General features: G+C 44.4%; 1 protein-coding gene and 1 long non-coding RNA gene across 15 annotated transcripts in view; both read right to left on the minus strand.

The window, feature by feature from the left end:
• The window catches only part of MARK3 (microtubule affinity regulating kinase 3), a 93629-nt gene extending 78560 nt beyond the window's left edge, over positions 1 to 15069 (minus strand). The window contains exons 1-2 of one of the 5 annotated variants that reach the window (XM_039534695.1): positions 14349 to 15068; positions 788 to 826 (exon numbers count right to left, since the gene is read on the minus strand). In XM_039534695.1, the coding sequence (XP_039390629.1) occupies positions 788 to 826; positions 14349 to 14399 (90 nt within the window). In that variant the 5' untranslated portion in view covers positions 14400 to 15068. Of the gene's footprint in view, positions 1 to 787; positions 827 to 14348 lie in introns of all 5 variants that reach the window. The other 4 variants (XM_039534696.1, XM_039534698.1, XM_039534699.1 and 1 more) reach the window with 4 other exon arrangements.
• Positions 15070 to 25063: 9994 nt separating this feature from the next.
• LOC120404619 overlaps positions 25064 to 26185 on the minus strand; it is a 40766-nt gene continuing 39644 nt past the window's right edge. For all 10 annotated transcript variants that reach the window (XR_005598075.1, XR_005598074.1, XR_005598067.1 and 7 more), the window contains one exon: positions 25064 to 25411. This is a non-coding gene — a long non-coding RNA (uncharacterized LOC120404619). The remainder of the gene's footprint in view (positions 25412 to 26185) is intronic.

Genomic DNA, 26185 nt, shown 5'->3' on the forward strand with positions numbered 1-26185 from the left:
AGCTGCTTTCCTGACCAACTGCTTCAACACACTGTTAACCCACCAGCACATCCCCCCAAAGCTTATCCTTATAGATGCAGTTTGTTTTTTTCCACAGGCAGAGTCCCAAGCTAACACATGCAGTTCTGCCCACTGGTTTTCATCTAGCAAGGGCTTCTGTAACAGCCCCAGCCTTCAACCAGGAAATGAAGGGCAGGCTAGGGCCATTTAATAACTTTTTAAATAACAAAAACAAATTATTTTAACCCCATTTAGGGTTTTATTAGCAATTAACCTCCTAAATTAAATGACTGGGGGGTTAAGCGTGTGGAAACAATTTAAAAAAAACACTCACCACAGCAGAGTGTCACAAAATGACTTTATCCTCGCATCATGGTCAGTTAAAGAACAACTGCATTGTCCTACAGATGGCAAACTGAGGCACAGAGAGACTGTCTAACCAGAGATCACACAGGAAGTCTGTAGCACAGTCACTATTAAAATGTGTCTCCTGAATTCCAGTTCAGCATCCTAATCAATAATCTATCCAATTTTCCATGTCTTGATACATGCAGTGCCCTAATCCAAAATCTTAATCTTTAAACCTAATCTTAAACTCTTCCACAGAGGTGGGTATCTTAGAAACCACATCTCCATTTCCAACCCAGAGAGACAGCTTTACTCCATGGGCATTCTGATTCCAGGAAGACATTTAAGGAGGAAGAGCACAGGACCTCCCAGTTGTTAGACACCTTACCGCAGGAGATCTGATTGAGCCTAAACTTTCCGAACACAATGCAAAACCCACCTTTTCGCAAAGGCCTTCCCCCAGTGAAGAGACGACATCCTTTCTCAAGGCAAGATAAGGATAAGCATGAAGAGAAAAAAAAGAAGAGAAGGAAAAAAGTAAAAAAGCAAATGAAGCAAGGAGGAGCAGACAGTTGACATTCCTTTGGACAATGTTAGCTCTACATTGCATCTAAATATTTGGAGCTTAGACACCACAATGGGTGCATCAGAAACACTCAAGACAGAGAGGATGATTAGATTCACTAATTAGTAAGATTTCAGAGTTAAATATAGTACTCTAGGAAGTTGCTAATAGAGCTGGGAAAACCTGGGGTAAATGGAACTTTATTTTAAATTCTTCAAGTGAGCATAAAGTATTAAACAGAATACACACAAGGTTTGAAAAAAAATGTACTTGCTCACTCAGTCTTTCTATGAAGGTTTGTTGAGAGGAAGGCCCAATGATATCAATTTCTGCAGAACCAAAACTGTCTTTAAAAAAATTGAAGTCTCTAGCTCATGTGGTTATGACGACAGCCTTCCACATAGCAAGCAAGCAGACATAAGCCAATATATAGTGATGTCTTCCAAAGTCTGTAGACATTTCCATTTTCTCTGCTGTCACTCATAGCTTTGTGTTACAGCAAAGTAAAGTGACCTGACTTATCAATTTTTATGGCTGCTATATAAAACACTCTGGAAAGTAATGGAGCCAAAAAGAATCATGTCAATTTAACAAGCTGCACCATGTGTGCTTTTTTAAATTTCAATGAAAAAACGTTAAAAATCCCATTCTCTGCAGTGTTTATCATTCAAACATCATGCAAATATTTAAGAAATTAAGTAAAACTGAGGAACTGACTCATTTTTTCGTTGTCCACCACCAGATACAGAAAGCAAACAAAAGAAATTGGATGTTTGAAATTCAGTTTCATAGTAACCTAGTGTTATTTATAATATAGGTGAAGTGGGGAAAAAAAGTAGACCATTCCCATTTAATAAGTCACATTATAAAGTTACTGGAAATATTAGAGCACCCTAAGGTATTTAAGCCCAGGTTCACTCCACTCATTCACACTGAGTAGTATACCTCTACCTCGATAGAACGCTATCCTTGGGAGCCAAAAAATCTTACCGCATTATAGGTGAAACTGTGTTATATTGAACTTGCTTTGATCCACCGGAGTGTGCAGCCCCGCCCCCCTGGAGCACTGCTTTACCACGTTATATCCAAATTCGTGTTATTTGGGGTGCCTTTCTATTGAGGTAGCATTGTACCTTACTTCACACATAATTCAACTGACATTTAAGGGACTATGCACGGTACTATTCAACATGAGTAAGGACTCGGGACAGAATCTGTCCCCTAGGGCATTAGCAGAAGTACATAGTTTTACTCCTGAGGGCATTCTGTGTCAAAATAAAAATTCTGCACCCATTTTAAAATTCTGCAAATTTTATTTGTCAAATATGGAGGCTCCAGCATGGCTCTGGGGAGCCCAGGCCACTGACCGCACAGAGGTGGAATATCACTGTGCAGCTCCGCCCTGGGACATGGGCTCAGTGATGAGGCTGCACCCAACCCTGACACAGCGCAAGGACTGGGCCTGCCCCAGAAACACCCCGGGGCCCTGCCCCTCCATGTGGGCTGGCAGGCTCAGCAAGGCAGTATCCAAGTGTGGAGGGGCTTAATGTGGGGGGATACAGGTGGGGGTTGAGAGGGTTCTGTGTGGGGCAATCTGGGTGCGGGTGGCTCAGTGGAGGATCCAGGTGTGTGTGTGGGGATCTGGACGCACAGGGTCTTGTTGGGGGGTTCTGGGTGCAATGGTAATGGGACTCTGAAGGGGGGGTCCAGGCAAAGGTGGTTGGGGCTCAGCATGAGGGGTCTGAGCATGGAGAGCTCAGTGGGGGTGGGGTCCAGATGCTGGGGGAATGGGGCTCAGTGGAGTTGGGATCCAGGTGCAGCTGGTTGGGGCTTGGTGGGGTGCGGATGGCTCGTTGGGATGGTCCAGGTGCAGGGGGAGTGGGGCTCATTGGGGGGGTTCTGAGTGAAGAGGGGTGAGGCTCGGTGGGAGGGTCTAGGTAAATGAGGGGGTCTGGATGCACAGGGGTTGGGCAGATGGGGGCGCAGCTCCCTGTACAGGGATCTCTCCCCCTCCAGCTGAGGAGTGATGGGTGCAGGAAGCGGGGTGGGGGGAGTGGGGGAGTAGAGTTTGCAGAACTTCCTGCAGCTGGAGGAGAAATCTGGGGGTGGGTCTGACCTAGCCCCGAATGCCATGCAGGGGAAGAGGAAGTCCTGTCCTCCCCACCCCAGCCAGGAATAGCAGTTGAGCCCGGCGCAGGGTAGGAGCTACCAGCCAGGTCTTCCCCAGTCCTGCCTCCTGCCCTACAGTGATTTACTTCTCTGGTGGCTGCCCTGAGCACCTGAAACATACTTCTGGGGAGGGTTGCATGACCGTTCTTGTAGTTTCCTTTTGCTTCCTCATCAGAAAGTCATTTTTCTGCAGGGAAGCAAAGAAATCTGTGGGGGACAAATTCTCCACATGCACAATGGTGCAGAATTCCCCCCCGGGAGTAATAGTTTATACATGTGCAATCACACCATTATGGTCAATGTGGTGATCAAATAGAGCATATAAAAATTAAGGCTGAATTTGACCAAAAAAGGGGATAAAGGAACCTTCTATCACTAAACCATAAGCATTTAGTGAGATGATTTGAATGGTTCCAAGTCCGAGTCTTGCTCTCAAAAAGAAACAATTTATTGTGCAAATACAATGTTACGGCCTCAGATAGATAATCTCCTGCCATTTGTCCACTCAATGAATGACACTCGATGAAACTGACTGGCCAGTTAAACAAGGTCACACTTGCCAAACAATAATCAGTTAAAATAAAGACATAAATTAATCTTTAGTACAAATAGCCTAGACATCATGACACATACCCCTAATTCTCCCAACCCCCCTGGAGGGGAATAATTGAATTGGGGACACACCCACTTAGTCTCAGCAAACTTGACAGAGCCCCAAAACACTGCATTCAGTAGACATGCGATGGCTAATAACATTGACTGGCCAACAACAGGATGTGTGATGCCCTGCCGTATGTGGCAAAGAGATTTCCATCCCTCAAAAGTTTTATGTTAGCTCTGCGTGAGAAATACTAATAACTGTGTAGGACAAAGAATGAGTTCTGTGGACACAAGCTCAGTGACAAAGCTGGTTATCATAACACCAAAGATCGAGAATTGGAAATAATTTGCTAGTTAAGGCTCAGTAACCATAGACAAAAGACTAATTGCTCTTGTAGGGCAATAGGCTACTAAAAGTGCTGCTACTCTGCCTAGGGCACCCCTTCCAGTGTAGTCACATCCCTGATTTTTCTCAGTTCCATCAGACACAGCAAATGATCAGTGTGAGCCATACTCCATATACTATATGAAAACAAGTCTATTTTGTTGTCTAGTGCTAATCATGGGATACAAAACCCAATATATGAATCCTTTTAATACAAAATATACCCAACTGGGGCAGTGTTTAGAAAAACTTTTTCAAGGCGCTTGACACTCACATATCGGGATCTGAAATTTATCGTATTTTCCAAGTAATATTTGCTTTATTTACTGACCAAAATGAATATTTACTGACATCAGCACTGGAGAGTAGTAGCTAAGAGGAGCAAGCCACATTCTACTCTGCATCATCAATAAAATTGCCAACTAAGTTGGTTCCAGAATCATCATTGTTAGTAATTATGTATGAAACAAAAAGGACCCAGACACCAGGTCAAGCTTGCAGTTAGAAAAACCTTTTTTAGATTTTTGCAGGAACAAATCTGATATAAAAGCTTAGATACACAATGGCTCAACAAGATGCCATTTTAGAAGACACATGCTTTGACCCATAAATATACTTATTAAATTGGACCCCAAGAGACAGTTTCATTTAAATCAATAGGTGCTCAGCACCCCTCAAAATCAACCCCTAAGTGCATATATAGTCTATTAGGCATATCTCCATAGCAGTTCAACTTCTACCAATTTAAGGGGAGGACATTCGCCACTCTAAACAGAACGAGGTAGCATTCTCCCATCCTCAAAACAAGCTTGATGAGGCTTGGTCTACACTAGCAACTTATGTCGGTATACGTACACCGCTCAGGGATGGGGAAAATCCACCTCCCTGAGCCATGTAGTTATACTGACCTAACCCCCGGCGTAGACAGTGCTATGTTGACGGGAGGGCTTCTCCTGTTGACACAGCAACCAACTCTCGGGAATGAAATACCTATACGGACAAGAGAAACTCTCCCATCGGCGTAGGTGGCGTCTTCACTAAGGGCATGGCTACCCTTGCAGATGTGGAGCACTTTGAGTTAAACCAGCCTTCGTAGAGCGCAGCAGGGAAAGCGCTGTAGTCTGCCCACACTGACAGCTGACAGCGCACTGGCGTGGCCACATTAGCAGCTCTTGCAACGGCCACAGAGAACAGTGCATTGTGGTAGCTATCCCAGCATGCAAGTGGCTGCAACGTGCTTTTCAAATGGGGGGTGGGAGTGTGACAGGGAGTGTGTTGTGTGTATGTGGGGGGGAGAGAGAGTAGGTTTTAGGGGGCTGAGAGCATGTCAGCTTGCTGTCTTGTAAGTTCAGAAAGCAGCAGACCTTCCCTCCCACCCTCTCTCTCACACAGCATTCTACAGTAATGGTTGCTTTGTCTCGGAGCAGATAAGCAGCCAGCTGTCAAACGAGGCTTTCAAAGGACATATCTAAAACAATGACAAGAGCGGCCACTTGACTTAAGGGGATTATGGGAGGTTTCTGGAGGCTGATCAGAGTGCAGTAATACAACACCTCATTCACACTGATGCTGGGGTGCTCCAGCAGGGGCCAATCAAATGTTATTCTACTCGCCAAGGTGGAGTACCAGGAGCACCCTAGCCGTGGGGTCAGAGCGCTCTACATGCCTTGCCAGTGTAAACGGGTAGTGAGCTAGTGCGCCCGGGACTCCTTTAATGCGCTGTAACTCACAAGTGTAGCCAAGCCTTAAGTGCTACAGCAGTGCAGCTACACTTGTGCAGCTGTGCTGCTGCAGTACTTTCAGTGTAGATAAGCCCTTAGTCTCTCCCATTTTTGTGACAGCAAAGTCCCAGAAAGAGGTTGTATTTGACCAAGCACGGGAGGAAGTGGCAAAAACATGCTACTGTGAGAAACAAGAGATCTAGAGGGACAGTTACCTCCAGTCTTAGCCAGAATTATCTATGCTTGCACCACTCTTGAGTTTTAGTCAATGAGGAGTTGTTTGGTTTCTTTGCAAGATTTCTGGGTCAAGCTAGAGGGGTACAGTTTTCTTTTAGTTGTTTATGCATGTAGTGTAACACAGAAAGAATGAAAACTGCTTCATCAAAATGCAAGAATGTATTTTATGAAATGCATGCCAAAAAAGGCATTTTGGTTGTACCACAACACCCAATTAACTTGGGAGATACAGATTACATCTAACTTGGGAGATACAGATTACATCAGAGGTTCTCAAACTGCGGCCCATGAGCTCCACTCAGGTGGTCTGTGGATAGTTCCCGCTAAGATGCGTGCTTGGGCGGCCGCACACGAGAGAATGAAGGACCACCCACCTAATTAGTGGAGCCGTGCAGGCATGGCTCCACTAATTAGGTCCCTGGACAAGACACACATGTAAGGTGAGGTGGTAGCCTTGGTGCGAATAGGGGGTAGGTGGGAGGGAGCAATGGGATGAGAGGAGGGGGTGGGGGGAATTTGGGACATACAGGGCTGCGGTGTCCAGATAAAGAGGTGACTTTCCCCAGCTTCAGGGCTGCGGCTGCTGGGGAGAGACCCCCCCTCCTTCCCAGCCCCAGCTTGGGGGCTGCCGCAGTCGGGGAGAGAGGGCACACCCATCACATTAGAAAGGTAAGACTACTGATTTTAAAATATGAGTTGTGCGCTTTTATTTGTAGAACAAAAAACGTTAATTATTAAGGGTTATTTTTAATATAGCACTTTTATCCAAAGTACTTTACAATAATTAGCTAATGGTACAAACATTTGGAAAGATCATTTACTGGTCCGCTGAGACCCTCAGCAATTTTCAATTGGTCTGCGGGGAAAAAAAAGTTTGCGAACCATTGGATTAGATGACTCAGCTCAAACTGGCATGTGACATGTCTAACTTTAACATGTCAAATTATTAACTCAATACACTGCAAGAATAGTCATATATTAGATGTAGTTCAGAAGTACAATGCAGTATTTAAAGGTATCCCAAGTACTAAAAATTCCAAAGGAGTATATTTCACATTCTTAATTAAATTTGTGATAAATTTAATGTGGAGTTTCCTGTGTAACTATATTATTAGGGTACATTTAATTTCTTCTAAGTGAAGGTGGTAATTTAATTTATAGCAATTCACAGGTTCCGAGATCATTATGATAATTTAGTCTGACCTCCTATACAACAGAGGTCATAGAACTTCCACAAAATAGTTCCTAGAGCATATCTTTTAGAAACACATCCAATCGTCATTTAAAAATTGCCAGTGACGGAGTAGCCACCATGATCCTCAGTAAATTGTTCCAATGGTTAAAAATGTATGCTTTATTTCCAATCAGAATTTGTCTAGCTTCAACTTCCAGCCATCACATGGTGTTATACCTTTCTCTGTTAGATTGAAGAACCCATAATGAAATATTTGTTCCATATATAGGTACTTACAGACAGTAATCAAGTCACCCTTGAACCTTCTCTTCTCAGTTATCTCAATGTTTAAAATATCTTATGAAAACATTCAAGGAGAGCTATCCCTGGTAATAGGTACACAGGATTTTTCTGACCCTAATTTCATGTTGCCAGAGATAGCCTTCTGATTATATACTTCTATTTATAATAGGACATTTCTAGTAAACATTGCATAAATCAAATCTAATCTTCCAGATTGTCTGCAAACACCCTAATCTGTAAAAATTAATGCACTTTAAATAATATTATAACACTATCAGGGCCATACTTAGGATTTTGAGAGGGACTCCAGAGCTACCAGGAACTTCCTTTTGCAGAAGTGGAGCCCACCTACTCGTGGTTGGGTTTGTGCAAGCATAGTTTACCCCTGGGGAAATTCTGTGCCACTGTGTACGTACAGAATTCATGTCCTCCACAGATCTCTTTGCTTCCCTGCAGAAAAATGACTTTCTGACAGGGAAGCTGCAAGAGCAGTCACACACCACTCTCTAGCAGTGCATGTATATTGTTTCAGGCATCCAGAGCAGCCGGCAGAGAGGTAAATCACTACGGGCTGGGAACACCCCAGCCAGTGGCTCCTATCCTGAGCCGGGATCAGCTGCTAGTCCCGGCTGAGCTGGAGGCAGGAGAGGATGGTGAGAGGTTGCACTCCACATGAGTGTGAATATAATGTAACTGGAATATGCTTTATGCAAAGGTCTCTTGTAAGGTATCATTACAAAGCTTATAATCTACTTAGAATCTTGATGGCTCCCATTGACCAGCACAATTGGTTGTAAATGGCTCTGTTTACTTGTAAGCCTTCCTGTGTTCCTGTGAGTCAGGCCGGGAAGAATGGAGGCTTGGGGTCTCACAGGACATGTAACCATGTCACCTAGTACTGGAATCCATCTTAAACCTGGTGCTTTTCCATTTAGAAGGCAGGGTGGGAACACAGAGAGACAAAAGATTCCTGCCTTGTGCCAAAGCTATAAAGGGGGTGAAGGAGAACAAAGGGGGCTTCAGTCATGAGAAAACCCCTAGTTATCATCAGAGCTGGAACCAACAAGAACTGTACCTGGGGAAAGGATTGGGCCCAAACTAGGAAGGAGTCTAGTCTGTGAAAAACACTTATTGGAACATCTCTGAGGGTGAGATTTACCTGTATTCAGTTTCTTAATGTATTAGGCTTAGACTTGCACGTTTTGTTTTATTTTGCTTGGTAACATACTTTGTTCTGTCTATTACTTGAAACCATTTAAATCCTACTTTTTATACTTAATAAAATCACTTTTGTTTATTAATAAGTAAGAGCAAGTGATTAATACCTGGGGTGCAAACAGCTGTGCATCTCTCTCTATCAGTGTTATAGAGAGCAGACAATTTATGAGTTTACCCTGCATAAGCTTTATACAGAGTAAAACGAATTTATTTGGGGTTTGAATCCCACTGGAAACTGGGTAACTTGCTGGAAATAGGTAACTTGCTGAGCAGTTTTGGTTAAAGTCTGCAGCTTCGGGGGCATGGACCTCTTACAGCAGACTAGCATGTCTGGCTCAACAAGGCAGGATTCTGAAGTCCCAAGCTGACAGTGGAAAATGAGCTCAAAGGTAATTTCAGCACGTCAGGTGACAGTCCCAAGGGGGTCTCTGTAACCGAACCCATCTCAGACGGGACTTCCTCTTCCCCTGCAAGCAGTGGCTGGGGCTGTGTCAGGCCAACACCAAGAACCTCTTCCCTCCCGCCCCCGGCTGCAGGAAGCTCAGCATCCTCCTCTGCTTACTGCCCCCATCACTCCTCATCTGCGCAGGGGGGTCCACTGAATGGGGAGCTGCTCCCCCATCCTCCCAACCTCCATGTATCCAACCTTCCATACCCAGACACCCCTGCCAAGCCTCATCCAATACACCCCCAACTCCCCCCCCAGCACTCTATACCCAAAACCCACCCCACTCAACCTCAACTCCTGCATCTGGAGCCCCCCTCACCCAGACCCCCTGCCTCCAGACCCCCACCCTGAACCCAGACCACCCCCTACTGAGCTCCCGGCACTCAAACCCCCACCCTGATGAGCCCCACCACCCTAAGCCCCCACATCACTTACCCCCAACTAGCTGCACCCAGACCCCCACTCCACCAAACCTCACTCCCCCAGCACCCGGACTCCCCTGCTGAGACCCCCACACCTAGACCCCTACACTGAGCCCCAATAACCTTCACCTGGAAGCCCCTGCGGGGTCCCATTGCCCCTGCACTTGGAACCCCCCCATGAGCCTCTGTGCATCCAGATCCCCCCACGTCTAGACCCCTCACTAAGCTGCCAGCACCCAGATTGTCCCACAGAGAACCCTCTCACCCCACACCCAGATCTCGTCACATTGAGTCCCTTCACACTTGCATCCTGCTGGTTGAGCTTGCCTGACCCACACTTAGCGTACCTGGAGCAGAGGGGCAGGGCCCTAGGATGTTTGTGGGGCAGACCCAGGCCTTGTGCTGTGTCAGAGTCAGGTGCAGCATCACTGCTGAGTCTGTGTCCATGGGGTGGGTGTGGGGGAACTGCAGGGTGATTTCCCACTTTCGTGCAGCCAGTGGGTTATGCTCCACACTGCCATGTGGAGCCTCTGCATTTATTTATTGACAAATAAAACTTGCAGAATTTTGAAAGATTGTGCACAGAATTTTTAATTTGTTGGCACAGAATGCCCTCAGGAGTAATAGTTATCAACATCTCAACATTTTTTAAATGGGTAATCCCCCACATTAGCTATGGCCATGAAGATTACTAAAGGGCAAATTGTAGTTATTATCCCCCAATTATTTAAACTTTAGAATTCATAGTAGTTAGCAAAATTAAGAACTGCTCAAAATAGTCACCTCATCCCTTTATAGATATACAACATATGTAATGGAAATACAATAAAATAGAAGTATAAATTAAATAAAATTAATTAGCCTGAAAGTTGTTCTCTCACCCCTTCCATTTCTTCATGCTTTTTAAAATCTCATTCATTCCAAGGATTTCCAGTGTACAGGGCTCCTCTTGAGCCAAAAGAGCTACCACCACTGGGAACTCTGACATAGCCCAGCCCCTGGGACACTTGACCAATGAACCCCATCCAGGCCTGGGGCTCTCCCAATGGCTGGGGACACATACCCAGGCCACAGGGCCCTGGCCATATAGAGGCTGTCATTATACCCAGGAAAGAGATGGTGCATCAGAGCTGTGGCAGACTAGCATCCATCCTTGGGCAGGGGTCTGCCATGGGGGGGGGGGAGGGGGAAGGGCAGAAGAGGTTTCACCCTCTTACTTTAAATAGCACTTCACCAACCCTGAAATACATTACCCAGAATCTTGTGGGTCAGCCATACACGTGCATCAGTCTCTCACTGACTCGGGGTGGCGGGGCAGATGCACATATGTAGCTGATGCATACGATTCTGAGTAATATAACTGAATTTTTTAATTTGACATAAATAGATTTTTTTATGCAGGTGACAACATTACTAGAGTTGGGAATTTTTGGTGGTAAACGGGAATCTCCCTGACATACCAGGAGACTTAGTAGGTATGGCAGCCTTCAGCTTAGCAGGTTCCTCAGATGAGCTGCTCCACCCTTGTGGCCAGAAGCTACAATGGTAGCTCATAGCTCATTTTCAGGCGGTCAGCCAGCCTGCAGCAGTCCTAGTGCCATCAGTGGAAGTCAGATAGCTCCCCTACAAACGAGTCTTCCCTATCCTGTTCCTATGAAAAATAAGGGACTCCTGGCCACAGATACTTGAGCCTCAATGGCCAGCCCTTTTTGGCTGGAAAACATGAATAACCAACGGACTTAAGGGGAAACGCACTGTGACAAACTTTCCACTCTGTTTACGTTTTGAAGGATCTTTCGGTAACAAAGAGAGCTATACATTGCCTTTTATTAACTAAAAAAAAAAAAAGAAAAAGAAGAGAGAACAGGAAAAAAATTAAGCACTGATGATGAGGCCTTGTCTACATTTCGGAAATTACCCATTGCTGAACATGGTGAACTGCAAACATAGACAAAGACAAACTTTCTACACTATCATTTTAAAAACTAACCAGAGTTTCAGGAACATCACTTAATGTGACAGGTTTCAGAGTGTGGTTCATCCTTGCCTACACGTGGGGTTAAACCAGGCTTAACACTGGTTAAACTGTATCCTTTATCAGCACTAGGTAATTTTCCTAGTATAGAGAAGACATTAAGGGGTCCCATGACCATGGCCCAAAGGCTCTCTGAATACTTTGCATTTCTAAGCACCTTTCATCTAAAGATCAAAGTGCTTTAGGAACATTAATTAAGGTTCATCTAGATAGTTAAGGCTTCATTTTACCTTCCAATAAAATACAACCATCTTTGAGGTGGAAGAACAGTTAGACTAGGAGCGAATGATACGGTATTTTAGAATTAAGATAGGAATAAAATTAATTTTGCATCCAACTGAATTTAGAGGTAATTTAGGCAGAAAATGTAAATACCAGAGTTGAAATTTGGCCAGAACACCACTTTACATTAAAGTTCCTAGAGCAAATATTTTTATCACTGATGGTCACAACATCTGAAAGGCGGCACCTCAAGCAATACAGTGCTATATACGTGGGTTTTGGTTCAGTGTGACTAAAAAGGAAGAATTAGCCTACTGAATCACAATACTACTAACGACAGGAATTCCTGAGTGGTCACCCAGCTCAGTTTTGCTTAGCTTGCAAATTTGCCTTGATCAGAGTATAAAGTGACATGCTTGCAAGCAATGAAGACAAGCACTGTACAATAATTAAGAAAATTACTAAGGAGTTTGTTCTATATTTTGAAACCAGAATGAAATATCCCCCATGGAAAAAACTTCAACTCTAGCCCCAAACATCAAATAACATGTTTCCAAAGTATTAAACTAGGATTTAAACCAAATTATAGAACCAGTTTTAAACAATTTCTAAAGTGGTTTGACTGGTTGATCAGGGTAAGGCCAAACTTGAGTTTAAAAACCTTGATCCAATGCAGCTAGGAGCACAATCACTGGCCAAAACATTACAGGGGAATCTGTTTAGGCCATTTGGAAGTTCAGCTGAATACAAAAGGTCACTACAATTTTAATTTTTTATGCTTTTCTTCCACAGGGCAGCTTTGGCTCTTAGGCTGAAGCCACTGAGATTCTGCAACAAAATATGCTTAGCTGACTTTTTGCTCAATACAGCCCTTAGCCTGCAGGCTGTACCAAGGACTAAAACAAAAAAAAAAAACATCATAGAAATGAGAAATGACTATTACGTCAATAAAATCCAAATCCTGCTAATGCAGTGACTGTTTTATGCAGCATGTTTTCTAATGCTTTGTCTGGTCTTGTTTTAAAATGTCTCCAGCAATAGGGCTTCTACCAATTCTCTTAGAAGACTACTTGCTCTCTAACAAATCTAGCAATTTTCTTAATATTCAGCCTAAATCTTCCTTATTTCAGTTCAAAACAGGTATATCTCTCCCCAATCACTTTCACTCAGACCCAGCATATCATTTCTAAAGGACACCAGGTTATATTCAGAATGAAAGAAATATAAATAATGCTCACTGATTTTGCTTATTTGTGCTTCAGAGCAGTATAAACTACAACTTATCTGGATACCCTCTCACATAAAACAACCTGTTTTTTTCCCTAATAATTTTTCCTTTTAGATTGATTATTCTGAGGTCAAATAAGTTTTGTCTCAACTTTAAGCAAATAAGGTTCCTACTTACAGAGGGTTTGTCTCACTGAGTTTGATTTTTTATTATATTAGGTTTCTACATACAATTTATTCGCATATTAAAATATTTCACATAAAATGCTAACAATACCGTATTACTGTTTACTTGAGCCTGTTAAAAACATGCAGTTTATAACATATTTAGCATTGACTGTCAAATGCTACCCTTTAACAGAGGGAGGACTTTCTGGCTTTGCTGCTAATTTCAGAAAAGGGGACCTTTCAACATCATCTGAACAGGTGACAATAAAGCCATTATTCTAGCCATTAATAATCATACAAATTAGAGCTGGAAAGCCTTATCTAGGTCACCCAGTCCTCCCCTGCCAGTACAGGATTGTTCTCTGCACCCTGTTTACTAGTGCTTTATTGGCTTGTTTTAGCAATTATTTTACACTTCAACTTACAAACATCAGGGCAGATGGATTATTTTTCCCAAATTCTGCATCACTAATATATGAGACAGTACTGTATTTGCGTTGTATACGATACATTAAAACATTACAGGATTTGTCATTTTTTTAACACTACCACCAGCAAACCAAGCTCTTGAGAAACACTTAGTTAAACTGTAATTTAGTAAGCAGGCATAAGTCCTCAATGACAGCACTCCAATAACAACACTCTTCACACACCTGTAAAACATCTGTTTAACAGCATCCAGCTGCCAGGACAGTGCCTTGAACCAGTGTCACAACAGTAGGAACATAGTATTTACCCACGATGCCAGGCTCCACTTTGGGGATTTTAAATTACACAGTTTGATTCTGTACAGTGTCTTTCATTCAAATTACACCTATGGGTTTATACTGGCATAGAGAGGGACAACATCTGCTAAAACAAATGCACATTTCTCTCTGGCAGTTTTTCTTGTGAGACATTTTTGTGTCTGGACACAATACACCCACCCCTCCCTAGGCATGCCATCCTTTGTGTACAGCAGTCACATTCAGCCACACGAGTGACAGCGTCCCCAGAGCACTTTGCACACACGTTCCTTAGGTGACAGGCAGATCCGGCCACCCCAGCAGCGCCCACTCACGCCCCCACTCCACAGAAAGCCCAGCCGGCGCTCCCAGGTTACTTACATTCTCAGTGTCGCGTTCATTCACCGTAGGCAATGGAGTTCTAGTGGACATTTTAATTCGCTTGTGCTGGAGCACCGGCTGCCTCCGACAGCAAAACAAAACACCCCCCTCCCCAACAAAAACCTACCACCACCCCCCCAAAAAAGAATGTTTGTCACTCTGCTGCGAGACAGTGGTTACGAGGGGCCACCATCAAGGGACGGGGTGGGGGGCTGCTTATTTCCACCGCCGCCACCCCACTTCGGAGCTATATTCCAGCCTGGCGATGGAGCAGCGTCTGCCCCTGCGAGTCCTCAGGGCTCATCCTACAGCCAGCTTAGGAGCCCAGCGCGCCGAGGGGGGAGGCGGTGGGTGGTGGGGGGATCCTCGCAGAGCGCAGCGGGCTGAGGGGGGGCGAGGAAGCGGGCCGGGGAAGGCAGCGGGGCGCTGCAGAGCCCGGCCAGGAAAACAAGCCGCCTCTCCGCAGCCAGCTCCGAGCACCGGCAGCCAGGCAGGCCCGCTCCGAAGCCCTTCCCTCTCCCCCCAGCCCCGCTTCACCGGGCCTCCGCTCGCATGCCGGGCCTCCCCCACCCGCCGCCGCCACCCGGCTGGCCCGGGCTCCCCTGCGCCTTCCGAGCCGGGTGTCAGGAGCCCCGCAGGCCCGCTCCGGCAGCCTGCAGCCCCCGCCCCCACTCCGCCGCTCAGCACCGCCCGCTCCGGGATGGAGGATCCAAGATGGCCGCCCGGCTTCCTCCGCTCCGACTTGAACCGGAAGAGCCCGCCCCCTGGCCTGATGCGGCGCTGGGCGGCCGGCGCCGGCTGCTTGTTGCTAGGGGGCCTGGCCCTGGCGGGGCGGGGGAGGGGAGGGGAGAGGCGAGGCCTCCGCAGGGACTGAGCGCCCCTGGGCGGAGGGTGGCACCAATTAGCTTCCCCGTGTGTCAGTCCAGGCTTGGGGCTGCTGAGCTCACCCACCAAACCCAGCCCCTCAGCCACAGGCGCACCCACCCCAGGTGTCAGGCTCCTGGCATGCACGAGCACCCCATCCCTCCTCACCTCACATGGCATTCACACCACCGTGCTCCACCTCGTGTGGCATTGGCACCAACAGCATCGCCCTGCGCCACCTCCATGGCATTGGCAGCACTTCCCTGCTCTGCCTCTGGCGCTGGCGCTAGTGGGAGCACCCTAGTCACCTCAAGTGGCATTAGCACCAGTGGCACCACCCTGCTCCACCTCTACGGTGTTGGCGCCAGCGGCACTGACCTGCTCCACCTCATGTGGTAACTCTGAAATGCACAGCCTCAGCCCAAGTGGCACTACCCAGCTCCATCTTGCATAGCATTTACACAAATGGCACTGCCCTGGTCGGCCTTGCATGGCAAGAGCACCATCACCATTGGTCTGCTCAGCTTCAGCTGGCATTGCATATTCTGTGGTAATGGCCCAAGTCACTCTGTGACCCAGTAGCAATGCTGCCACATAGGGGCAGTTACTGTAAATACAATCCCATTTTGTTATGAGTCACTCTAACCCTGACTCCCTTTGAAAACAACTGGGTGTTGCAGAGGTTCTCACTGTGGCCTTTGAGAGCTGGCCGATCTCATAGTGCTGGCTCCACCTTTCTGTTTCCTGCTGCTAAAACATTTGAAACTAAAAACACATTAAATACTTTCCTAATATTAATTTTTGTAAACAATTGCTGTAGTTGCCCCTAGAACGTTACAGGATTGCGAAAATGCTGGGAAGTAGTCCATGTGAGAGTAAATGGGAAGGAAGGTGGCCTGCATATTTGTGAATGGGAGGGGAGATGGTGCACCATGAAGGATGTGGGGGAAGGTAGTGCACGTGATTGTGAAGTGGTGAGGAGGTGGTCCACACGCTTGCGATTGGGAGGTGTCTACATTAGCAAGAATGGGTGGGAAGTAGTCCACATAACTGAATAATTCTGTTGGGAATGGATGGGGCGAAGGCCAGAGATAATTTCTTTATAAAAATATGGTCCACAGTATGAAATGTTGGGAAACCTCTGGTCTAGAAATGAAAACTTTGGAGCTGATTCAGCTGTCCATTAACAAAGGTAGGGGTCATGCCCCTGGGTTTTCAATCCTGAAGTTTATTTGCCGAAAGCGAAATCACAAGGGACTGCAAGATAGGGCCCTTACACTCAATCCAGAAGTTTTAATTTCCCCTTGTGGTAACAGTATATTTAAGGCTCCAGCCCTAAAAAGGGGCTGTGTAAGTATGGCCCTGTGATGGGGTGTTCATCTCACACTAGCCTGGAAAGGGTTAGTGTGGCTTAGGAGGGGCTAAATTAGCAGATAGGCCACACCTGAGGGAGAGTTTATGTTTGACAGGAAAGCACTGAAATGGAGCCCAGCTGGACAGGAATAAGCAGGGCTGGTATAAAGTCAAGAAGTTTACAGCAGAAAGAGTTGGAAAATGGGGCCCAATTAGGGCTGCCAGTTTTGGTTGGCAATATTCCTGGAGGTTTCATCACATAACAATCTTTAATTAAAGATTAATCTTTAATTCCTGGAGACTCCAGGGCAATCCTGGAATGTTAGCAACCCTAGGCCCAACTTAAAAAAAAAATACTTGTTTGCAATTCTTTAAGAATACTGGAAAAGGTGTGAGACTGTAAGTCATGAACAAGATATGAAGTACAGTGCATGGTGTCATAGACTCAGGAAGTGAGTCTGTTACACCACAGAACTGAAGAAGGAAAAAGGTGGCATTTTGCAAGCCTGTAGTCTTTCTCTGGGCTTAGAGGGAAAAAGGAAGAAACCCAGGGGGAAGGTAGAAGCCCTGGGCTCCAGGTCCCAAAGGAAGGGTTTACCAAGAAGGGGGTGGAGTGAAAGCCTGATAGATATGTGGGAGGAAAAGGATCAGGGAAACATTTGTAAGGTTTGCAAGCAGTGCAGACCTTGAACACTAATTTGAGGGTTGCTGAGATGGAACCCAGTGTACTGGGTGGGCCTCAGTTCCCCTCCTAGTCACTGGACATAGCTTTGAACTGGAAGTCTGACAGGAATGATACCTGGTCAACCAGTTCAGTGACTTTGATTCCCCGGAAGGGGAAAATGCTAGTGACTTGGTCTGACACCCAAGCCACAAAGAGGGAGCACAGCAATTCCTGGAGCATGACAGGGGCTGCAAAGTGAGTGAAAGACAGAAGGGGGTTTCAGACTCAGTAGAGCTGTTCCATAGATGCAGCCACAAGAAGGCACGCCAGGGGTGAGTACAGAACTCTGTGACAGGCCCAGTGGGACTTCACATGGGAGTAAGGGACTGCACTTGTGGACCTTTTGCAAGATTGAGATATACAGTATTATGGGTGAGCTTTAGTGTTAACATTATGCCTGGTTCTTGTGTGTAGGAAGGGGTGAGAATCTGTTATCAAAATGTAATGCTGACAGATGGGATTGAACCTGGGACATCTGAAGCTTAGTGCGTGAGCCAAAAGCCAACTAGCTGTTGAGCAGACTTATTTAACACTCTCTCTTAGTGGTCTCAGGACCACTAGATGGGACAGAACACCACACCCAGAAGGTGTGTGGGTTACAAAAACACACTGCATATAGTCAGTACTTATTTTGCATAACCAGTTTTAAGAATATTCATATTCCTTATCTTGGATGCAGAATTAATTTTGAATTAAAGAACATAAAGAAAAGTCACTACCACACATGCTCAGTACATAATGATTTAGAAACAAGACGTCCATTTTTCTTTCTCAGCACTGCTGAAGATTTGATCCCATGGCAAACTGCATCTGGGGAACTTAATATCTGTTAGCATCTGGGGAACTTAATCACTACTCCCCATGGGAGTAGGTATTAATGTGCCTATTTCTAGAGATCTTGTCCTAACACTGCCCTAGCTGAGGAGTGTTGCACTGTTATCCTTAGAGCTAGAGTAGTCTCCACAACATATACCTCCTGCCCTGTGGGTCAATGGTCTGTGGATCTGCATAGTTGCACAGAAAGTCCTCACGGACCTGTGTCACACAGGGCTATACACAGGGCTGGCTCTGGCTTTTTTGACACCCCAAGCAAAAAAAAAAAATTAAAAAAATCGGGGCGGCCAGAACGGCAAAGCAAAAAAAAAAACAACCCAAAAAACCCACAACCTGCGGCGCAGCCAGAGCAGCAAAGCAGGAAAAAAAAACAACCTGCGGGGCGGCCGGAGCCAGGGTGCAGGGGGACTCCCTGTGCTGCAGATGTGCCCTGGCTAATGGGGGGGAGAAGGAGGGAGCGGGGGGCAGAGAGAAAAGGGGGGCGGCCAGGGCTTCAGCGGGGCGCTCACCATGGGGCCCCGACCGCTGTTCCACCTTCCAGGCGGGCTCCGCGCTGCTCCGGTTGGCGGGGAGGGAAGGATGCAGGCTGCTGAGCTTGTTAAAGACCTGGCACCGGCTGGGGCAGATGGAGTGCGCAGCCCGCTCCCAGCAGGGCGCTCCCCTCCTCTGCGTGATCGGCGAACCAAAAAAAAAAAAAAGCAGCCATGCTGCCCTAGGATTGGGCGGAATGCCGCCCCGTAGAATCTGCCGCCCCAAGCACAAGCTTGCTCAGCTGGTGCCTGGAGCCGGCCCTGGCTATACATACCTTGTTTAGGCTGTCCAAATGTATTGCTTCACCACATACAGATACACACATAGGGGAACCAATTTTTTCTTGTCGCAGGCAGGATCCTCTGCACTGAGAAGGAGGAGGGATTTGCCTCTGTCTAGCTTACCAAGGTCACAAAGGAAGTCTGAAGCAGAGCTAGAGAAAGTATACAGGTTTCTTGACACTCAGTTCTGTGCTTTAGCCACAAAGCTATTCTTCACCCTTTTCTTTCTCAGCTGCCAATAGAATATGTTCCTTACACTGTGTTTCTAAAAACTGTAATTGACTTATGATGAAGTCAAGAAAAGGAACAAAATAGACAGGTTTGCTTTGATCATTAATCTGATTAATGGTCTCAGACTGCACTCATGGGACTCCAGCTAACTTCAGTGTGCCTGATCCCAAAAACACTTAGGCCTGTGAGTAACTATCAGCAGGTGAAAGTACCGGTAGTTACTCACAGGCATAAGTGTTTGCAGCGTCAAGGTCAATGAGAGTTCTGTGCACAGATACTAAATAGCATTAAAAGACAAAAATTATATGAAATAGTTTCCTAATACTACTTTTCCTGTTAGCAATGGTTTGCAGAATTGGACCTAAATTGTGCAGTTATGAACATTTAGGGTGAAAATCCTGGTTCCATTGAAGTCAATGGGAGTGTTGCCACTGACTTCTATGGAGCCAAGATTTCATCTGTATATTTTAAATGGACACTTTTTGGATTATAATTTTATTATATTACATTTGATTATAAAATGATTTTGTAGTTAGAACTTGCCAAATATATATATATATATATATTGCTGTTTTATTTCCAATGAGAAGCTACACTGATTAATGCATTTTTTTCATATATTAAAACACCTTGCATCAGGGATAATTACTTGTATAGCAGCAACCTTATTTTTTAATTTTGTTTTTGTCTCTCACATTGAAATAGATGGGTTTATTTCAAAGTGCATCTGTTTACTCTTTTTTTCCTTCTTAAAAATGTGGTTATAGTCAGAAAAGGCCCGGCTTGACAAAGCCCTGGCTGAGATGATTTAGTTGGTGTTGGTCCTGCTTTAAGCAGGGGATTGGACTAGATGACCTCCTGAGGTCTCTTCCAACCCTAAAATTCTACGATTCTGAGATTAGGGCATAAATTTAACAACACGTATAATCACAGCAATTAGGGGGGTTAGTCACAGTTGCTGTGGGAATTTCCTGACGTGTGTGTATAAATTCTAAACTATAGTATTGTGTCAGGTTTTGATCCTGCAGAAGTGTCCATAAGCACAGAGCCTTGCCTCTGTATGAAGTCCCATTGGGACATATTTCTGTCCCCCCTTTTAGGGCTAGAGCCTTAAAGACATTTCATATCAACAGGCAGATCTTCAGCAGGTGTAAATAGCATCATTGCAGTCAAAGGAGCTTTGACCATTTATACCTGCTGAGGATCTGTCCCAACATGTTGCAAATCAAAAAACTTTTATGTACCAGAAAAGAGACTATCGTGGCCTTCCTCACACCTTTGCCAGTTTGGGCTCACCCATTTAATAGCCATGAAAGCATACATCTGTTAGCCCTACCCATGCTATGTGGATTGGGTTCTGGTGGGTGATTATTTTGATACCTCTTTTTAGAAAATGTTGTGCAATGGAACATCTACTGGATTGTTCTGTCACTCTTTGTATTTGTGTTTAAAATATCAAATAATTGTCAAAGAATACAAAATCCTAGGGATGTTCTATAATGTGAAGGGGAAAATGTGTTATTTTGAAAATGGTGTATGATGAGGCTATTGATAGAAAAGTAGCTGATCATTGCCTACAATTAGAAGCTGAATCAATATTTCATATCGACTTATAATTAGGACCTGCCCAAATCTTGGGCCTTTTAAAAGCCTATGTAAATGGCTTTTCCACAGGGGAGACATTGGAAGTGGAAGAACATAAGAACGGCCATACTGGGTCAGACCAAAGGTCCATCTAATCCAGGATTCTGTCTGCTGACAGTGGCCAATGCCAGGTGCCCCACAGGGAATGAACAGAACTGGTAATCATCAAATGATCCACCTCCTGTTGCCCATTCCCAGCCTCTGGCAAACAGAGGCTAGGGACATCATCCCTACCCATCCTGGCTAATAGCCATTGATGGACCTATCCTCCATGAATTTAGCTAGTTCTTTTTTGAAACATAGAATAGATAGGTTTCAGAGTAGCAGCCGTGTTAGTCTGTATCAGCAAAAAGAACAGGAGTACTTGTCGCACCTTAGAGACTAACAAATTTATTTCAGCATAAGCTTTCATGGGCTACAGCTCACTTCTTCGGGTGCTGTAGCCCACAAAAGCTTATGCTGAAATAAATTTGTTACTCTCTAAGACCTGGTCTACACTGGGGGGGGGGTCGAACTAAGGTACGCAAGTTCAGCTACGCGAATAGCGTAGCTGAACTCGAACTACCTTAGTTCAAACTACTCACCCATCCAGATGCCGTGGGATCGAAGTCCGCGGCTCCCCCGTCGATTCCGCCACCGCCGTTCGCGGTGGTGGAGTTCCGGAGTCGACGGGAGCATGTTCGGAGTTCGATATATCGCATCTAGATGAGACGCGATATATTGAACTCCGAGAAGCCGAACGCTACCTGCCGACCCGGGCGGGTAGTATAGACGTAGCCTAAGGTGCCACAAGTACTCCTGTTCTTTTTATAGAATAGATAGAATCTCCTCAGAATGGTAGCAAAGCTGCTCCGGGATCTCCACTGCTTTTCTCCCTGCCTACAGATGAGAAGGGAGGGAAGAGAGCTGGCTATGAGGTGCATAACTGCAAATCCATCAACAACACTTCTGCACCTTTTCCTGATCTGTCTATGCCTACCTTCCAAACTCCGCTCCTTATGCTACAGAAGACAGGGTGCCTTTGGAGCAATGTTTATGGACCAAAAGGGGAGTGAACTTCCTGCATGGTATCTCTGTATTCTGCTATCTCCTACACATGGCAGGATCACACCAGTTCCACTGCCATTTGGGCCATGAGCATGCATGGAGCAGCTAGGTGGGAAAGATTTGGGCCAGAATCACAGAACTGAGGAAACTATGGTTAAAACAGTGTGATTACATGTTAGGTACAAGGTCAGGGTTTAGAAAGCTAAAAAATAAAGTTTTAGAATGCCTTAATTTTAGCCTTTTATAAATCACTGAACTCTCATGGGTCATACAAATACAAAAGTACAACTGGCCAAAATTTTTCTTGGTGTAACTACACTGAAGTCAGTGAAGGGACACTAGCAGTGACGAGCTTCCAATCATATTACTGCACGTCCCTGATGGAGTTACATCTTAAACATAAATCCTTTGCCTTCTGAGTCAGGCATGTTCCACCTACACTGTGTTTCCTGTGTGGTTAATATTGAATCAAAGGCTCCATTCACAATGATGGGAAGAGAATAGATGACTCTAGTACATGTAATGTTTAAGTGCAAGTTAATAATTGATGTGCCTGAACATAGTAGGGAAGAAATTGTTTTGTAACAATGAGAGACAATCTGGACTTTTGTGGTGCATATTACCTACAGTTGGTAGCACTGATGTGGGTTAAATAACACTTAAATGTATAGTCCTTCCAGGTCCTAGACACACAGCAAGGGGAAATTCCTGCTGTGAAGGACCCACACAGAGGTTTGGAAGATAGACTTCTTCCCCTGGCCTACAGGCTTGCAGTAGAATACCAGACTGTCTGGTAAATGGCTGCTACTGCAGCTGGTTATAGTATTAGCTATATGCAGTCCCATTCCCCCCTGAAGGATTAGTGGCCAGGGGATCCATGCAGCTGTCAATCCGACTGACCATACCCATCCTACTCCCTGGCTCATCCATGATGTTCCATCTGCTGCTCCCACAGAACACGCTGTTCCAAAGTCCCCTGCCTGACCTCAGTTCCATACTGACACAAACAGGCACACTACAAATTCTAGTGAAGTAAAATTTGTTTAGGTAAATGAATTAACCCTACAATTATTTTAGTGCTTAAGGTACGACTTACATATAAACAACCTTCTGCAAAAACATCGGAACAAGGATTTAATTTGTTTGTGTATTCTGGGTGCCTTTGCTGTAATATGATGGTTCAAATACAAGTCTCCTTGTCAAAAGTATGAGTGAATATAGTGCAGGTGAAAGCAAGGGACTTACAGGACTGACTTGAGCCAAGTGTAGTGCAGGCAGATGGTGTGTAAGTTTCCCAATATAGCTCTACCAAAGTACTTAAATCTTGACCTACAACACCTCTGCTATTCCAGTTCTAAGCCTCCTTTTGCCTGCTATTCCACTTAGGCTATGTTGGGTGCCACAGGGAATATAGAAACAGTTGGGTTCTTTTCAGTTTTCACTACACATTCCAAACTGTAGGTATGTTGTTGTACCACTTTTTTTAATTATAGGAAATGGGCTGGGGGTGGAAAGAAATCAGACACCCATATGAAAATACTTGGTGGAAGGACAACAGTTTCATCTCACCAAAATCATATGAATACTTTCTAACATTCATCATCATAATACTGTTTAGAATTCTCTATCCGTGACACATACACACATAAACCGCATTTTATATAGAAAGACATGTTTTATTATCCAAGTATAATAATCTTTTCAAGATATGTAGAAACAAAAGTGAATTATATTACAAGAAATTGCTGACATTATCAAAGAAATCTTCAAATGAAAGGACCATCAATCATTTCAAGCAAACATGAATTATACACATCAAAACTAGGTTAATAATGGAATTTATCTGCATAGTCAACTGAAGTTACATCCTGTGCACCCCTAATGAAACTGCCAGGGGATCCCCAAGATGTAAACCAGGGCAGGATCTGGGCCTTAAAATTAGTGACATGCCTAAAACTAATCATTTTTGAGAGAAGGTTATAACTTAGTCCCAGAATAATCAAATCAGTGAAGAGTGAAAAAGAATGAATAAGGATACTAGCTGCCACTTGACATGAAGCTCAAGTTTGCTTTCATGGAACATGATGGCAAAACTCCCAGGATTGGGTCTGCAACCAGCACGAGCCATTATTAGACATCAGAGGGGTAGCCGTGTTAGTCTGTATCCACAAAAATGATGAGAAGTCCGTGCATCTGAAGAAGTGGGTTTTGTATCCATGAAAGTTTATGCCTAAATATATCTGTTAGTCTTTAAGGTGCCACTGGACTCCTTGTTTTTATTATTAGACAGACCAATGTTGTGCAACCTGCCTGGATCATCCAGTGCTTTATGCAGTTGAAAAAAAAAATCCATCCCTCCCAGGATGAAATCTATGTGAATTACATGCATCCTCCTGGGGCAGAATTTGGCCTGAGATCTGGTGCACACAGGAGTTTTTCATTTTTTTTATATATCTTGGAATTTCTCTTTGCATATTTCTAATTTGTTTTTTATATATTACATAAAATTATGTAAAGTTTTAAAAATAATAGCATACATATCAGTATAAACACAGGAAATTAACACAAATTGCTTTTCTTCCCTTGGCTATTGCTCTTTCCCCATTTTCTGTTATTTTTCCCTTGCCCTCTCTGAGCAGAGTCCCACTTCATCATTCGTAAAAGTACTAGCTTTTTCCAGACCTCTTTGCTCTTTGATAGCCTTAGTGTGAAGGATGAGGATTTTCTGGCAAGATTTGCCCTTAAGACTATAGGATCACATAGGTAGAAAAAGAAATATTTATTAGATCCGTGATTATCACCAATGGGGTTTCCTTTGGCTGGAATTGAATATGGTATCAGTGCAAAAAACAAAAACAAAAAAAACAACCTTTCAGCACCATTACAAAAAATGGGATACACTTCATGTTCTACCAGGTCTTTTTCCATTTTCCACTGTGGTGTTGAAAATGGAACTGGCTGAAAACTTTCTGAGCATAAATCTTTTTTGTCCAAAAAAACCCAAAAGCCACTTTATTTTTTATTAAATGGTTTTGGGCTTTGAGGTTTTTCAAAATTTAAACAACATGTTGTGGGAAATGTCTGTTTTTTTCATTTTTGAGTTTTGCATTTTGTGAAATTTTGCATTTTCGCCCATTTTCCCCTCCTCCGCCACCTTTTTTAGTGCCAATATGAAAAAAAGGAATAAGGGGAGGGAAAGAAGAGGAAAGGTAAAAAGAGATGAAAAGAAGGAAGGGGGGGGATCAAAGTTGTGTTTTTTATAAAACATTTTCATGAAAAATTTTGAACAAAAAATTGTTCTCTTTTGAAACCAGCAGAATGAAAATGACTTTTTTGCAAACATTTATTTCTGTTTTTTGACCAGCTCTAGTTGACAGCAGTTTTGTTCTATCAATACTAGCAGTTAGACTGGTTTCAACACCACCTAGGGAGAGTGATAGGAATATCAGCAATGGATCATTTTTCCATTAGAGATGGACCTTGTGATGCTAAGTTACAGGAGAAAGGACAGCTGCAGTGAAACAGCGTGGGTCAGACAGACTTCGAGACGCTAACTGGAGGGAAAAAGGGGAGCAAGAAAAAAGACATGAGACACAAAGGAAGATCTGACAGCCTGGAAAAAACACACAAACCTCAGGAATAAAACACAGGGAAAGAAGTGGATGCTGGAAAAACATACAAACACTAAGAATGTATGAATTTCCCTCTTGCTTAAAACCACAGTAATTACAAGATGATACCCAAATGAGTGAAGCATTACTTAGGTCGTAACCAGATATGATTCTATACTGCTAAAGTTTGGGAGGTTTTAATTTTCTAATGAAAATTGTCTTAAGACAATTTTGCAATTTGGCTTACTAGGTTGACACCTAGGATATGTCTACACTGAATCTGGGAGCGAGCCTCCGAGCCTGGGTAGACAGACTAGCACTAGCCATGTGCAGGAGATAAAGCTTCCCCTGGAGGAGTATAGCAGGGTGGTCACCCCACTTGCGTCCTGAGGAGGGCTGTGGCAGAGAAATGCTAGGCCAGGGGTCAGCAACCTTTCAGAAGTGGTGTGCCGAGTCTTCATTTATTCACTCTAATTTAAGGTTTCGCACGCCAGTCATACATTTTAACGTTTTTAGAAGGTCTCTTTCTATAAGTCTATAATATATAACTAAACTATTGTTGTATGTAAAGTAAATAAGGTTTATAAAATGTTTAAGAAACTTCATTTAAAATTAAATTAAAATGCAAAGCCTCCCGGACCGGTGGCCAGGACCCAGGCAGTGTGAGTGCCACTGAAAATCAGCTCATGTGTCGTTTTTGGCACGCATGCCATAGGT

The sequence above is a fragment of the Mauremys reevesii genome, linkage group 4 (genome assembly GCF_016161935.1).
Source record: "Mauremys reevesii isolate NIE-2019 linkage group 4, ASM1616193v1, whole genome shotgun sequence".
NCBI lineage: Eukaryota > Metazoa > Chordata > Testudines > Geoemydidae > Mauremys > Mauremys reevesii.